The following is a 15,223-nucleotide window of genomic DNA, read 5'->3' as shown; positions in this document are numbered from 1 at the left end:
AGTAAGAGATGAACAACTAGAACTAGTGATAAAATAGAACAACTACACTGTAATAAAGATTATGTGAGTGCGGTCTCTCTCCCTTAAAATATCTTATTGTACTGCACTGTACTCGCCTATTTTCAGACCACGGCTGACTGGGGGTAACAAACTGTGGAAATCAAAATCACTAATAAGTGGGGCCGCTTCCGTAGTCTTAAAACCGTAGTGACATTTTGCATTGCTGGGGCACCACTTCAATTTTATACCGGGTTATCCATTACTCATAACATAGATTAAGCAGTTCAGCAGAGCAAACTAATCTAAATTCTTAATAGTCATTGCTTTAAATTAAATGCCATCAGACTAAAAATCTGTACTGATAATACTTTGAATACACTTGAATAAACAGAAGACAGATTGTGAAAATGCGCTGTCTTCAAACTCTGAGTGCTCCGCACACCCAGAAGCCCCTCTAAAGAGGAAACCCCATCGACAGCCTCGGCGGCCCATAAATCCACAAATGCCTCAAAAAAAAAAAAAAAAAAAAAAAAAACCAAGGAATACAATTGATCTTCAACATCTTTGTACGTATGCACATGAAAACTCTCTTAATGTGGCCGTAAGAAGTAAACTCTGTCATCTCTGTGTGAGCCATTCACACATTGAAGTAGTCGATCTTATGCAGGCACAAAGGAAAGTTCTGGCCCAGGCCCTAAAACGCCCTGAGATCCCTGGTCAGACTCCTCAGACACAGCGTGGCGTGGCTGTTCTTTCCTGATGAAAGCACTCTTAAAATGTTAGCATTACATACATGTCCTAAGATTTCCAGGAGAATGCATTTTTTAAATTAAGAATGGACAAGAATGACAGTGAACTTCTCGTTTTAGAATGTTCTTTATTCTGACAGTTGGACATATATAAGGCATGTTCACAAGTATCTGAAGTTATGTACAAAACACACTCATTTGACGATGTTCCTCCTCTCCTTTTGTACTTGCTGCTGCAAACTGATCCTTATGCACGTTAACACCCACAGCGCTCAATTCTTATGAATATGCAGACAATGTTTTGGGGACCACCGTGGAGAATGTTTCAAACTAAGGCGTGAGCTTCTACGAACTAAGTGACTAAGACATCAGAACTCATGGTGAATAAAGGCAGAGGAAGGTGACCAAATCAGCTCATAAACTCATGACTCCAAGTATCCAGTGGAACAAAGAACACATTGAAAAACATTTTTTGATCCTTCATGTTGGAGAGAAATGGAATGTGTCCAGAATTCATGGTTCTATATTTACCACTATATAAAACTCACAAAACAGTATCTAATTTTTTCATGGTTTCTAATGCAGTTACAGTTTTGTTTTAGACCACAGTATAAGACTGCATGCATACTTTACACAAATGTCAAACACAGAGCGACTGTAACACAGACACCTCAGGGTTGTCTAAAGACACAGCTTCTCTTTTTGTGGTGGGGTAGGGAAGGAGAAGGGTGGTGGCCATTTCCACACACAGCCTGTTGTGTGCTCAGCACGGCTAGATGCAGATCCCAAGCACTTGCTGGCTGACTCATGAAAGAGGACAGAAGCTACTGAGGAGGGCGGTGGAGTTCAAAGAGCAGGCTCCAAACGGGGGCTGGGATGATGGACACACAGCCTTCATTCCAGGGGGAAAAAGTCTTAGTCGATACTAATCAAAAAGTATTAATCATTTTTGAAAATCAGATTATATCTATAAAAGATGAAAAGTAAACACTTAAAACTATCGGGGGAACATAAAATTAAAAAAATCAAATGCAGATGGGATTTCACAAAGAGGAGATTTGAATCTTTTGGTCTAAATCAGCCAATATTTTAACATTAACTATAAATTATTAAAATGTGGTTTGCTTATGCCCATTCTTAAAATGCAGAATCTTTGAAGAAAAATATAGGCATATTTTCAGGAATACAGACTCTTGTAAAAAATTTAAAAAGTCGTATCATCTCTCTTGCGGAGCTACTAGAAAAGGTTTTTCAAACACAAAAGGGGAACAAACGTGGGGTGCTTGGACATGTGAAGAATTCTTATCACTAGAATACTGCGCTTTGAGGCGCTCACAGTACTTTCCAAAAGAAGCCACCCACCTCAAAGAGCCCCGCGCAGCCCCAGCGACCCACGAGTGCGGTAGCCGTCATTTTATTAGCCACTGCTTGGCCGTCATCAAAGTATTCACTCAGAGTGGGGAAATTACTTATTCTCAACGATATTAACGATTTCCATGTATTTAGCTTTGTGACACAATGCACAAGGGTCTTCAAATGTTTGTTTTTTACGCCAGGGGCGGCAGGAAATTGTCATTCCGATTCAACACCAGTACTGGTGGATGACGCTTTAGTGAAGTGTGACTACCTAGAGGAGCAGGAAGGCGGCTCCTGATTCTCACCGGGCCAGCCTCTTCCAGAAGTGCAGGCTACTCTTCTGACAGGAGATCACGACCCTGGCAGGCCGGGCAAGCGCTCTGCCCTTTAAGCCACTGCTTAAAGCACTGAAAAGGAGAAAACAAAATCAGAAGATGCCTTCAGGACCATGAGGAAGCCTAGCTCCCCTGTGCTGCTGGGCTCTTTGGCAGGCGTGGCTCACTTGCCCTTGGTCTCTTGGGCCTGGAGCTGCCCAATACTCAGGGACACCAACGCCCGCTCAGGCCAGAGTGTGGACGAAGTCCCAGCTGCAAACCATCCCACCTCAGGGTCAGATCCTGAACGCTCTGGGCCTCCTACCTGGCCTCGGGGTGGCCTTGCCCTAAGCCCCGGTTCTAGTCTCGGCTCTTCCACGTCAGCTGCACCAAATTCCAGAGCCTGACATTCTCGGCCCTAGGACCGACCACTCACTCTTAGCCCATCCCCTGGCCTGGCCTTGGCCCTGGGCTCTGGAACAGCCCTCCAGCCTGCATGCCATCCTCCTGCTGCTGCTGCCCACACTGCAGAGGCTGTGGACAGTCAGCCGGCCCGGACAGAAGACCCTGTACCCAAAGGAGGCACACCACACCAAAGAGACTCGGCAAGTGGTCTCAATTCCTTTCAGTGAGTATGCTGTATTGATCCCGTTCCAAGGGATTAGTACATCCCCATGGCAGAGACCTGATCTGTTCTAACCCAGCAGCAGGGGTGCACACAAATGCTCACGGTACCTAGAACACCATGACAGTTCACACACAGATCCCAGAATGGTACGAGCAGGACTGTCCCCAGGTCAGGCAGAAGGGACTCAGCTAGGTTTAGTTTTTCTCCTCTAAAATGTTAACTTGACTTCATATACTACACTAAGTCAAAAAAATGGTTTCACTCTTTCTCCGTTTAGTCAAGTGTGTAAGAAATCACCTTTCAAGGAACCAATACTGCTTCGAATCTCAGCAACAAGTGGCTGGAGCTGCCGTTCCCCTCTCCCCACACGGGATGGAAAGGACAGTCTGCGGAGCTGCCCCTCCGGCAGCGCTAGTGTGTGGACAGGGAGGCACTGAACAATGACATGGAGGTTTGCAAAGAAAATGGTTTGACAGCACAATAAATACTGATGACTAGAAAACAATTCCTTTCTTATTTTGAAAATACTTGATGGTCCCAATGCCTGCTGTAAGGATGGCCAAAAAGAGCTCTTACCCCTTTGTGATACTTGTGCCCACATTTGAGCACACACACGTTTTTTGATTTGAACACCTCGTGGCATATTTCACAGGAACTTGCACCTGGTGCCTGTGGAAACAAACACACCTGAATAATACAGAATAACGACAGCTGTTTTTATGACAAGAGTTCTTCCTTCAAACATCTTCTGCCACAAAGGGTGGCAAATTATTCACAATTACAGCTAAACAGTCTGAGGAAACAACTTACTTTTTAGTAGCGTTTCTTAAGAAAAAATATAAAAATACAAAAAGAAAAGTATACTTTTAAAGTTCTAATTGCCTCAGAGAAAAAACTGTTTTATGTGGCTAAAAGATTCCCAGGTGAAGATGACCATACCTAAAGTACAGTATGGGATAATCACATGGCATGGTGTGAATTAATCATTCATCTAATCATCTAACAGTTGAGGGTGGTAAATTCCAACACATCCACACAATGGACTATTGTGTAGCCAAAAGGGAAATCATGACGGAAGCCCATAATCCCTGACATAGAAAGCTGGCCCCAAAAGCCTGTTGAATGAAAGCAGCTAGCAAGACAGCATGTATCATACATAACTCACTTTTTAATAAAGAGGCTGCGTGTATACATACATGCCTAGACAGTTAACAGTGGTTGCCTCAGGGTAAGGGCGATTTAATCTTTTTCTTTACTATTTTCTAGTTTCTATGAGCATGGATTACTTGTGCAAATCAAAACAAAACAAACGGATGGCTCATCCGGCAAACATCCATGGGCAGGGACGGTGTGGGGTGCTGGACGCAGAGATGAATGGAGGGCTCCGGCCTCAGCAGCTCACAGTCTGGTGAGCACAGACAGTGCTTTCGATGTGAGAGCAGACCGGAGTGTCGCCTGGGACTCCAGGCACAGTTCTCACAGCACTTACCCTATCCTGCATCATTAACTTCTATTCTAGCTCACTGCCTCTTAACTCTGAGCACCTTGAAGGCACAAAATGAGTCCCATCTGGGTCCTTAGCAGGTGGTGGAAAACCTAGCCCAAACTCATGCTCTAAAATCCCCTGCTGAGGGAGCGGGCGAATGTGGGCAGCCCTGGTAGTGGGATCAAGTTCAGGGAGTAGTACTGGGCGCACCACCCGAGGACTGAAAAGACCTTGAACTGCTGTCCAGGGTTTTGCTGTCTCTCCCAAGGCATGACTTGGCCCAGGAGGAGATGGGACAGATGCTGCAGAAGGAGGGTTTATGCCCCTCCACTGCTGCCCATGACTCGAGGGTCAGGGAAGAAGAGGAAGTGCCAGACCGGGGAAGAGCCAGTGAAGGCCTCTCCAATGCCCAGTGCAAAGCTCGGAGCCAGGTTTAGTTTGAAAAAAACATACACTTAACTTGACAGTTTTCTGTTTCCTAGAAAAGATGGGCACAGTATATTTCTAAGTAAAAGAAAAAAAGGAAAACAACCAAAAAATCCAGCCCCTCAGAGAACAAAGTATGACCAGCATATTCAGTTTCGACTAATTCACATATAAATGCATTCAAGAGTTTAGAAAAATATATATCAAAGTGGTAATACTGATTACAGGGTGGGTTTTTAAATGCCCTTTTTATTTGTATTTTCTATTGTGAGTATGTAATACTTTGTAATTTAAAAATTAATACTTTTAACAAACTATGGTTATCAAATTAGGTCCCAGCTTGAATACATTTTTTCTTTCTCATACAATTTGGTGAAGTTTCACTAAGTCAGCTTTTGTATCTTCATTACTACAAACATCCATCATGAAGAAAAAGGGAACTCTTCTCCAGGAGATCACGAGCTCACGGTCTATCTTGGGGTGGGTGTGGCCACACAACACACTGACTTGTGCGCATGTACACCCACATGTGACTGGGGATTCTGCCTGGGTGAAGAACCACAGTGCACGTGACCCATCAGGGAAACCCCCAGGAGAGGAGGGACTCTAGCCAGGTCTTGCAGGAATGCCCTACATGCTCAGAAGCTCCCTCACTTGGGTGTGGGTGGGGCCGAGACCCTCTGGAGCTGAGTGTGTGCGGTGTGGAAGGTTTCCAAAGGGTAGTGGAAAGTGAAAACGTATGGGAGGAATAAAAACCTAAAGACTCAATGCCGACTCAAGTTAGCAAACCAGTACTCTCTGTGCAATCTCCTACCGCTGGCTCCCTGCTGAGAAGATTATGGGGCCTGTAACTCTCCTCCTGTGGATGTTGGTTATACTCTGACACCAGAGATGGACGAAGAGAAAAATTCTGGTGTCTGCTTGACACCAGAATTCCATCCAGAGCCCCCAGCCCCGAGCCACACAGGTGAGAGGCCCTCTTGCAGCCACCCCTGAGGTCCCTACTGCATGGTTCCAACGTCAGCCAGTCCCGGTGGTGAGGATGAATTACATGGGGCACACACAAGTCCAAAGGCCCACTCTGAGCTACCTCCGGTCTTCAAACAGTCAAGTGAACACTGGCAAGCTATGTGAGCGCTCTGTCCTCAGTTTCCTTATTATAAATTAATTATATTGCCTTATCAATTCAGATCATAGCTATTGTAGTATTTTATGAAATGTTCTATGTAAATGTAAACATTCTTACTGTGTAAAAGGAAAATAAACAACTTAAATCACTACACAGAATTCCAGGCAAGTGTAGCCCATTCCAGCATCCCTTCTCAGGCACTAGAGGAAGAGGCCAAGGACAGCAAGTAGACTCTCTGGAGCACACAGCTGACCCAGTCATTCTACAGCAGCATTTGATCCAGGCCACAGCCTGGGCAAGCAGCGGGACGTGGGCTCATTGCTAATAAGTGATGGAACCAATCTGTGCAATTCCAAAGCCATGGTTACACAGAAGAAAATTATTCAAAAATTATTTCCCCAACTGTTCAAAATACCACACTGGATGTACAGAGTTCATGTATTTGACCATCTGCAGCAAAACAAGAGCAAGAGAGAGAAGGCCCAGATCCCCCACAGTGGTCAGAACCCTTGTCACTCATGTGCAGTGGCTTCTCTCCATGCTGGGCACCCAAGGTGTCAGAGCAGAGACCATGACCTCGGCCATTCACTGACTGCTCTAACTGGACACATTCAAGTACACTGAAATTCAGTTTCTAATGTTAGGATCAAATTTGGTCTAGAAATGAATGGGGCTAAATCATGGATTAAAAATTGTTTGCTTCTTGTTTTTCATTAAAAAACAAAACTATACAGTTATACATACAACCTTCACAGAGACATCTTCTGCTTTCTGCCCCTTGGTTTTGGGTGATGGTGCAACAACTGCCGAGGGTGGGCCCGGGGAGGGCCTGGCCACGGGGGCGGCAGAGCTGGGCTCATAAGTCCTCTTGTCCTTTCCTGGGTTTGGCTGTGAAGATAAGAGGGGTGTGGGGCGGGGCGGGGGGACAAGAGGGAAGCAAAGTTCAGTTATCCAACAACTTGACCATCTTCTGTCTTTAGTACATTGTTCTCTAGGTTTTGGTTTGAAGCTTTTTTTTTTTTTTTTTAAAACACTTTTCATATTTTATAAATAAGTAAGGATGAAGTGGAACATCTGGATAAAATACCTTTTTCTTTTTCTGTCCGTCTAGAATGTGTTCTGTCACTCTTTGGACAATTTCATCAATACTCAATCCTGAGAGTGAGTTCTTGTTTTTGCTTCGCACTTTTTTAATAAAACCAGCAAGCTCGGTGCTGAAAGGGAGAGTGAGTGTTAAGTGACAACAGAAAGTTCCTTACTGCTAAGCAATATTACACACCAATATTAATCCAACAGCCCAACCCAAAGACACAAAGACAAATGCACACAAAATTAATTTGAATACTAATAACAACCATAACTGTATCTAAAAAGCAGAGCTATTTTTTTTTTTTTTTTTTTTTTTTGAGACACAGTCTCACTCTGTTACCCAGGCTAGAGTGCAGTGGCATAATCCCTGCTCACCGCAACCTCTGTCTCTTGGGTTCAAGCGAGTTTTGTATTTTTTATTTTTTAAGAAGAGATGGGATTTCACCATGTTGGCCAGGCTGGTCCCGAACTCCCAACCTCAGGTGATCCACCTGCCTCAGCCTGGCGTGAGCCACCTTGCCTGCTGGCTAATCATATTTTAACTGCTCCACTGTTACAAATTTCAGTTCTGAAGCTTCTAATTAACACTGTCTCAGAAACTGAAATAATCGGGCAGATGCCAAAGGTCATTCCTGAGTGTAGAGTCCTTTGTTCCGAGCTGCACTTCAGAGACACTGCCTCTATGTCATCATCTCTCACAGCTGAGACAAGAGGCAACTCTGCCCCCCTTGCACCAACCTGAACAGCAGAAACCAGAGGTGGAGGCAGAAATGCTACTGAAGAGCCTGCCGTCATCCCAACCCTATTTACAGCTCTTGCTCACTCAGTTAAGGGCAGCTTTTTCCCACATTCACAAGGACCCCTTGTTAACATGTCCACGTGCCCCATTCACTATGGAATTCCATCCAGTCTTCAACCTCACACTCTAACAAATCAGAGGTCTTATCTAATAAGGTATAAGTTGCTGCTGCCTTCTTTGCTAAATGTAATTTTGTCCCCCCAAATGATGCAAAATTATTGTTTTGCAGTTCATTTATTGATTCTATAACACTAGTTTTAGACAATGCTATTGGTCTCATCAAAATCTTAGCAAATTGTCATGGGTTCCGATGAGTGTTAATTACCCAGTGGTCAATGTTTTCAATTTACATATGCACATTAAAAAATTTATTTGAGGGCCGGGCGCGGTGGCTCAAGCCTGTAATCCCAGCACTTTGGGAGGCCGAGACGGGCGGATCACGAGGTCAGGAGATCGAGACCATCCTGGCTAACACAGTGAAACCCCGTCTCTACTAAAAAATACAAAAAACTAGCCGGGCAAGGTGGCGGGCGCCTGTAGTCCCAGCTACTCGGGAGGCTGAGGCAGGAGAATGGCGTAAACTCGGGAGGCAGAGCTTGCAGTGAGCCGAGATCCGGCCACTGCACTCCAGTCTGGGTGACAGAGCAAGACTCCGTCTCAAAAAAAAAAAAAAAAAAAAAAAATTTATTTGAGGCTGGGTGTAGTGTCTCATGCCTGTAACCCCAGCACTTTGGGAGGCCAAGGTGGGTGAATCACTTGAGGTCAGGAGTTCGAGACCAGCCTGGCCAACATGGTAAAACCCCACCTGTACTAAAAATATAAAAATTAGTCAGACTTAGTGGTGCATGCCTATAATCCCAGCTTCTCAGGAGGCTGAGGCAGGAGAATCACTTGAACCTGGGAGGGAGAGGTTGCAGGGAGCCAAGATCATGCCATAGCACTCCAGCATAGGCGACAGAGTGAGACTCTGTCTCAAAACAAAAAACAAAAAACAAAAAAAACCCACCAATTTATTTGAAAATACTTATCTCTGTATTTACAAAAAGAAAGAAAGGTAGCACCTGTCTTTCTGAGCAAAACAATTATGCAACCCTTTTCATGTTAACACCTAATTGGTTTTATCTGATCAGGAAACCTCAGTTCAATAAAGTACTGAACACAGTCACAGACATTTTCTGTTCATACCTGTTGTAACACGGGAATACCACTGACAGGTGCTCAATAATACTATTGAACGGCTTTTTTGGAGACTGACTTGAACGCGCAGCATGTCCTGGAAGAACAGGCTGCTTCCGATCAGCCACAGGGCTTCGTTCTGACAGAGCTGCCCTTTTTGGCCCTGGCAGCTGGGCGGCTTCAGGCTGACCAGGGGGTGGCCCTGGCAACAGCGCAGAAGGAGCCTCCCCTGGGGAATCGCCGGCAGAGAACACACTGGGATCCCTGTGAAGTGCTGCATGGTTTCCAGTCACGTCGCTTGCAGAAGTCACAAGCCCTTGGTCATCATGGCCTGAAGACTCAGGGAGTAACTCGGAACGAACCTGTGAGGAACACACCACACCAGGATCACTTAGGGCTTCCCTTGAATTAAGAGGACGAAACGCCCAAGGGCAAAGGTCGATGAATAAATACAATAATACAGCCCAGAGGCTCCGTGCACAGGAAACCTGATACCATGAATTAAGTATTTTCGTTTTAAAAGAATTCTTGATAATAACTTGTTAGTTATTAGAAGAAGAGTAGGAGGGTTCAGACTTCTAAATAATTATCTCTGTAAGTCACTATTTTCTCTGTAAGATGAAAATTTCGCCTGCCTCCTGGCCCTCCTTCAGCCTCTACCTGGTTACACTTCTCCCCTTCCGAGCTAAACCCTGTAGCTGACAGATGCAGCATCACGGCCACCACACTCCTCAGAGCTGTCTCCGTCCCAGCAGGCTGCCTCCTCTTCCCTGCCGTCTCTCTTGGCAGCTCTCAGGCCTCCGTCCATGCCTGCAGTGCTGACGCTCCTCCCCATGCGGCTGCCTGAGGCCGAATCTTTTTAAAAGTGTGCAGTCTAGAATATTAAGTTTACAGTCTAGAATATTTTCCTGAGATCCAAATCTGCAAATCCACTTGGGTGATTCCAAGACAACTCAAAGTCAATGTGTTGGAAACCAGCCTCAACCTCCCCAGAGACTCACCCTCGACTTCCACGTGGACACATGGGGCCTGGTCTCCTGAGCAGCAATGGCGCCTGTAAATGTACCCCTAATCACCTCTCACATCTGTTCTCTTCCCTCTACCCCCACTGCCACGCCCCATCCAGGACAGGATGATGGTAATAAGCTGATAATCGAACAACTGGAAATCACTCAAGCCCCTCCCCAACACTCCCCCACATTAGTGGCAAGCTCATCTTCAAAAAGCACAGTAGCTCCCTGTAATCCTCAGGGATACATTCTGAGACCCCTAGTGAATGTTTGAGGTCGCAAACAGTACTGAACCCTATGTATCCTATGCACACATTTCTTTTTCCTTCTTCACAATTTCATGGGTAGATTTGTTCTGACCATAGATCTTAGCAACCTCAGGATACGATCTTTTCTCTTTCTTTATTATTTTGAGAACTTTCAGCTTTTCACTTAAAGGAAGCACTATATTGCTTCTCTATGGCATATCTGAATGATCAGCATCATTACTCCCATGCTTTGGGGCTATTATGAAGTAAAATAGGGGTGACTTGAACACAGGCACTGGGGTAACGTGAGAAGTTCATCTGGTCACCAAATCAGCTTCTAAGTGGCTCACAGGCAGGGAGTAGCAACAGCATGAAAACACTGGACAAAGGGAGGAGGCACGTCCCTGGTGTGACCATGTGAGATTCCAGATTTCATCATGCTACTCAAAACAGTGCGCAATTTAAAACTTACAAATTATGTATTTCTGGAATTTTCCATTGAGTATTTTCTAACTGCGGTTGACTGCAGATAACTGAAACCATGGAAAGCGAAGCCATGAAGAAGGAGGGACTCCTGTTCTGCTGCTGTTCCCTTATTTGAGACCTATCCTGTCTGGTCTAATGAAGCTAGAAGTGTCCAAACTGCTGTAACACAGCTTACAGAAGAAGGCTCCCCTGGTTCTGCTCCTGCGTCATACTGGGCTTCTATTACAGCATGAAAGGAGTGTATTCCCTATCTCTCTAGGCTCCAGGTGCACTGTGTGTTCCATCTGGAACTCTGACCGTCCAAACACACCCCTCCCACTCCTTTGTCTGGTAAGTTCCTATTGCAGATCTCCGTCTCTGAGAGACTTCCAACTGGGAATCTTCCGCTGAGGCCACACTTCTAGATTAGGTTAGTGGCCCCTAATTCACGCTGCTCCAGCATTCTGCCATGAGAAACCTCACTCTGCTGCAGGTAGTGATGGGTTTAAAGTCTGTCTTTCCCCAAGTCTATGTGCACTTTGAGGGCACAGCCCACAATCTTTATCACCACTAATTACCCAATGAATGAATGAGGGAGAAATGAGATACAAAGTAAATAATTTTTAGGCACATTTATTACCAAAGCTCCTGGCACAATAAGAGTTCCCAGAATTTGGGATATGAAATTTTTTTTGAGTATTTATAAAATAACATAAGCTAGGATTACAAACTAATAGTAAAACATCCTATTGAGAGCCAATGTTTTCTCTCTGTATATCTGTTGTTATACGAACTTAGAAAAATGATAAATGATAAGTGCCCTTTAGTGTAATTCTAACTAAAATTGCACATTCAATGGAGAGAAAAAACTGGATCTCAACAGAATATTTTATTCAGTTTAGGGTGGTCACACTTTTTCCACACTTAATTTTTTTTTTTTTTTTCAGATGAATTCACAGTAAGTTTGGATGTTTACTGTGCAAGGTACTGGTGAGAAAGAGACATTCAAGGCCAGGCTGAGATCTAATGCACGTGAGAGAAGGGCCACAGTGGGAGGCCAAAAGAGGGCAGCCCCTGATGGGGTTTCAGGGGAAGGCAGGATGCAGAGCAGGGATGGTGGTCCAGGCCGGGAACAGCCCAGGCAAAGATCTGGCAATAGTGGGAGGGTGCAAGTCAGGTGCTGGGAGAGAGTCTCCTCTGTCTTTAGGAACCAGAAGATTTCACTGTCCTGTCACAACATTCTGGAACTTAACATCTTTCAACTCTCATATACAGTCCTCCTTTAATTTTTTCTTTTTTACCTAAGTTTTCTCACAAGATCTAACTTTAAATTCCTATGATCTGATCTCCTCTGGGCCTAATTCATTTCAATTTAGTATTTACTAAGCATCTATCTGTGTCCAAATCTAAGAAATGTGGGTTTAGCCATGTTGTAAAGTCCACAAAATGCAATTAATGCTTTTCTTTTCTGTGCTGTGCATATTAAAATAAAAAGACAAGATTATTCACTGTTATTCACAAGATTTGGCAAATACCTCAAACAAGTAGTAAAATATGATGTGCCAGACCAACAAAGCCCTGTATGTCTCAGGCATAGCAGCTTTTATTCTGTATTTGAGGAGGAAACCTCTTAATTTTTAGATTTTGGTCTTATGCCCCAAATATCTAGGAATAAGAGTATAATCTGAGGTGGTGATAGGGTCCTGCTTGAATCACAGGCACCTGCTACTCCTGGATTAGTCATTCAAAGAATACATATACAACACACACACACAGAAAAGACAGAAGACAGGCCAAGGTACAGAAGAGTGACAGAAAGGTAGCAATGGTGTATTCACCTCAGTCCATTCCTCATACAGATGCAGAAAGACTGATCTATTTTATATAAGAATGTTATACAGCTTAAAAGGTTCATCAGTAGCACCAATAATGAAACATTAAGGCAATTATTAACCAATCTCATCCTCACTCCTAGGGAACAACAACAAATAACTACTTTGGCTAGTTAACAAATGAATTATGGTTTTTTTTAAAAAAAAGATGTGTTAGACTTACCGTGTTACAGGCAGGAAATGAAAGCTCGGAAATCTGCACTTTAGAAAGTTCACTGAGACGAGAACCATTTTTAATTGCCTTAATTTGTTCTTCAAACTGAGACTGTGAGTAGAAAGTGAAGTGTGGGAAAACCACAATTGTCAATTAATACTTTGTTTCTTCCTATACGTTATAAATGAAACATAACTGTCTTGTAAGGAAATTCAAAATAAGACCTCATTAATCCAAATGCTCCAAAGCCTTTTCAAACATAACTCCTCTAATCTTACCAATCAAGGCAGAGGTCAAGATGGTTAATTAAGACAATACAATTACTTTCGGCTGGGCACGGTGGCTCACGCCTGTAATCCCAGCACTTTGGGAGGCCGAGGCGGGCAGATCACCTGAGGTCAGGAGTTGGAGACCAGCCTGACCAACATGGAAAAACCCTGTCTCTACTAAAAAACAAAATTAGCCGGGCATGGTGGCACATGCCTGTAATCCCAGCTACTTCAGGGGCTGAGGCAGGAGAATCACTTGAACCTGGAAAGTGGAGGTTGCAGTGAGCCAAGATCACACCATGGCACTCCAGCCTGGGCAACAAGAGTGAAACTCCGTCTCAAAACAAATTATAAAAAATAAAAAAACAAAACCATTGCTTCCATGAAAAGCTCATAATACTTTCAACAAAAAAAATTACTGACAATAATAGACAAAAAAGAAATAGTTTCAATATGACACTAGCCTCCTGAGAATTATAACTATCATAAAGATTTTGATGGGATTAAAAGATGTTTTTTACAACTTACCTTTGCTTTCTCAATTTCTTTTGTAACATTAGAAAGAAACAATTCCCATGAACATATATCAGACTCCATGTCAGGATATGCTGCAGGATCACTGAAAAAGTATAATATAAAACTGCTTTAGAAATCTAAAAAATTAAAAGCACTTATGGTCAAATAAACATCTAAACATGAGAGAAAGATACATTTAACATGATCACATACACACAAAAAAACCCAACTATTTTTAAAGATTGCTTATCTTGTAAATTTGCCACTAGAGACACTTTAGAAAATTTTAATTATTAATATAACAAAAACTCTAAAATTGAAGGGCAGAGGGAAAGTAAGTCTCCTGAATTTTAAATTCTTTTCCCAAATTTAAAAGTGTGACCACTCTTCATTTAACATCTTTATGTTTAATATTAAAACCAGCGTCTGCATTTAAAGATTTTTTAAAAAGGTAGTCTGAAACATTCAAAAGATTCCAATCAAACCCTAATCATTACCTTATTATGAAAATAAAGGATGGGCCTGAGATAAATTTATCATCTCAGCACCTCATGAATCTGGTCTATTGAAAGTGACAGATAAATTGACTACTCCTAATTGAGAAGATCAAAAACACTACCAATCTGTGGGTACGGTAAGACCTCATCATACATCTTGAAGAAAAACCAGAGCATTCTTTTTGAGACGGAGTCATGTACTGTTGCCCAGGCTGGAGTGCAGTGGCTCCACCTCCTGGGTTCATGCCATTCTCCTGCCTCAGTCTCCCGAGTAGCTGGGACTACAGGCACAAGCCACCATGCCCAGTTAAATTCTTTGTACTTTTAGTACAGACGGGGTTTTACTGTGTTAGCCAGGATGGTCTGGATCTCCTGACCTCGTGATCCGCCCGCCTCGGCCTCCCAAAGTGCTGGGATTATAGGCATGAGCCACCGCGCCTGGCCTCTTTTTACCCCTTTTCTATGTTTCTATACTTTGGTGGAGGAGGCAGAGTTAGCATGGCATCCTGAAGAAAGAATCTTTGTATATTCTATGGTTTATTGGAAGAGTTGATACTATTAGATGAAATGAGTCTGAGATTATCTTTGTTTCCCAGATGAGCTGCAATGCAGCCTATGGCGGGTGCTTAGTACAGGCGGTTGACCACCACTTGGTCTCAACCTCAGCTGTACTAGTCCTGTATTCTAAATCAGCATATTAGTTTACTTTTAATCAGAAAAGTTTTCTAATGAAAAAAATTAAATCTTGAAAATGAAGAAGGGGCCGGGCGTGGTGGCTCACACCTGTAATCCCAGCACTTCAGGAGGCCTAGGCAGGCGGATCACCAGGTCAGGAATCAGAGACCAGCCTGGCCAACATGGTGAAACCCTGTCTCTACTAAAAATACAAAAATCAGCCTGGCGTGCCGTGGGCGCCTATAATCCCAGCTACTCAGGAGGCAGGAAAATCACTTGAACCCAGGAGGTAGAGGTTGCAGTGAGCCGAGATCACGCCACTGCACTCCAGCCTGCATGACAGAG

General features: G+C 43.7%; 1 protein-coding gene across 5 annotated transcripts in view; it reads right to left on the bottom strand.

Annotated features, from left to right (window-relative positions):
• Positions 1 to 857: 857 nt before the first annotated feature.
• TTC3 (tetratricopeptide repeat domain 3) overlaps positions 858 to 15,223 on the bottom strand; it is a 123,312-nt gene continuing 108,946 nt past the window's right edge. For 4 of the 5 annotated variants that reach the window (XM_030914716.1, XM_030914718.1, XM_010384139.2 and 1 more), the window contains 7 exons: positions 13,719 to 13,809; positions 12,931 to 13,032; positions 9,162 to 9,514; positions 7,176 to 7,302; positions 6,833 to 6,976; positions 3,624 to 3,716; positions 858 to 2,512 (listed from right to left, as the gene is read on the bottom strand). In XM_030914716.1, the coding sequence (XP_030770576.1) occupies positions 2,438 to 2,512; positions 3,624 to 3,716; positions 6,833 to 6,976; positions 7,176 to 7,302; positions 9,162 to 9,514; positions 12,931 to 13,032; positions 13,719 to 13,809 (985 nt within the window). In that variant the 3' untranslated portion in view covers positions 858 to 2,437. The remainder of the gene's footprint in view (positions 2,513 to 3,623; positions 3,717 to 6,832; positions 6,977 to 7,175; positions 7,303 to 9,161; positions 9,515 to 12,930; positions 13,033 to 13,718; positions 13,810 to 15,223) is intronic. The other variant, XM_030914715.1, reaches the window with a different exon arrangement.

The sequence above is a fragment of the Rhinopithecus roxellana genome, chromosome 13, assembly GCF_007565055.1.
Source record: "Rhinopithecus roxellana isolate Shanxi Qingling chromosome 13, ASM756505v1, whole genome shotgun sequence".
Classification (NCBI taxonomy): domain Eukaryota; kingdom Metazoa; phylum Chordata; class Mammalia; order Primates; family Cercopithecidae; genus Rhinopithecus; species Rhinopithecus roxellana.
The sequence above is the reverse complement of the archived record's forward strand: the minus strand, read 5'-3'. Positions and strand labels throughout refer to the sequence as shown.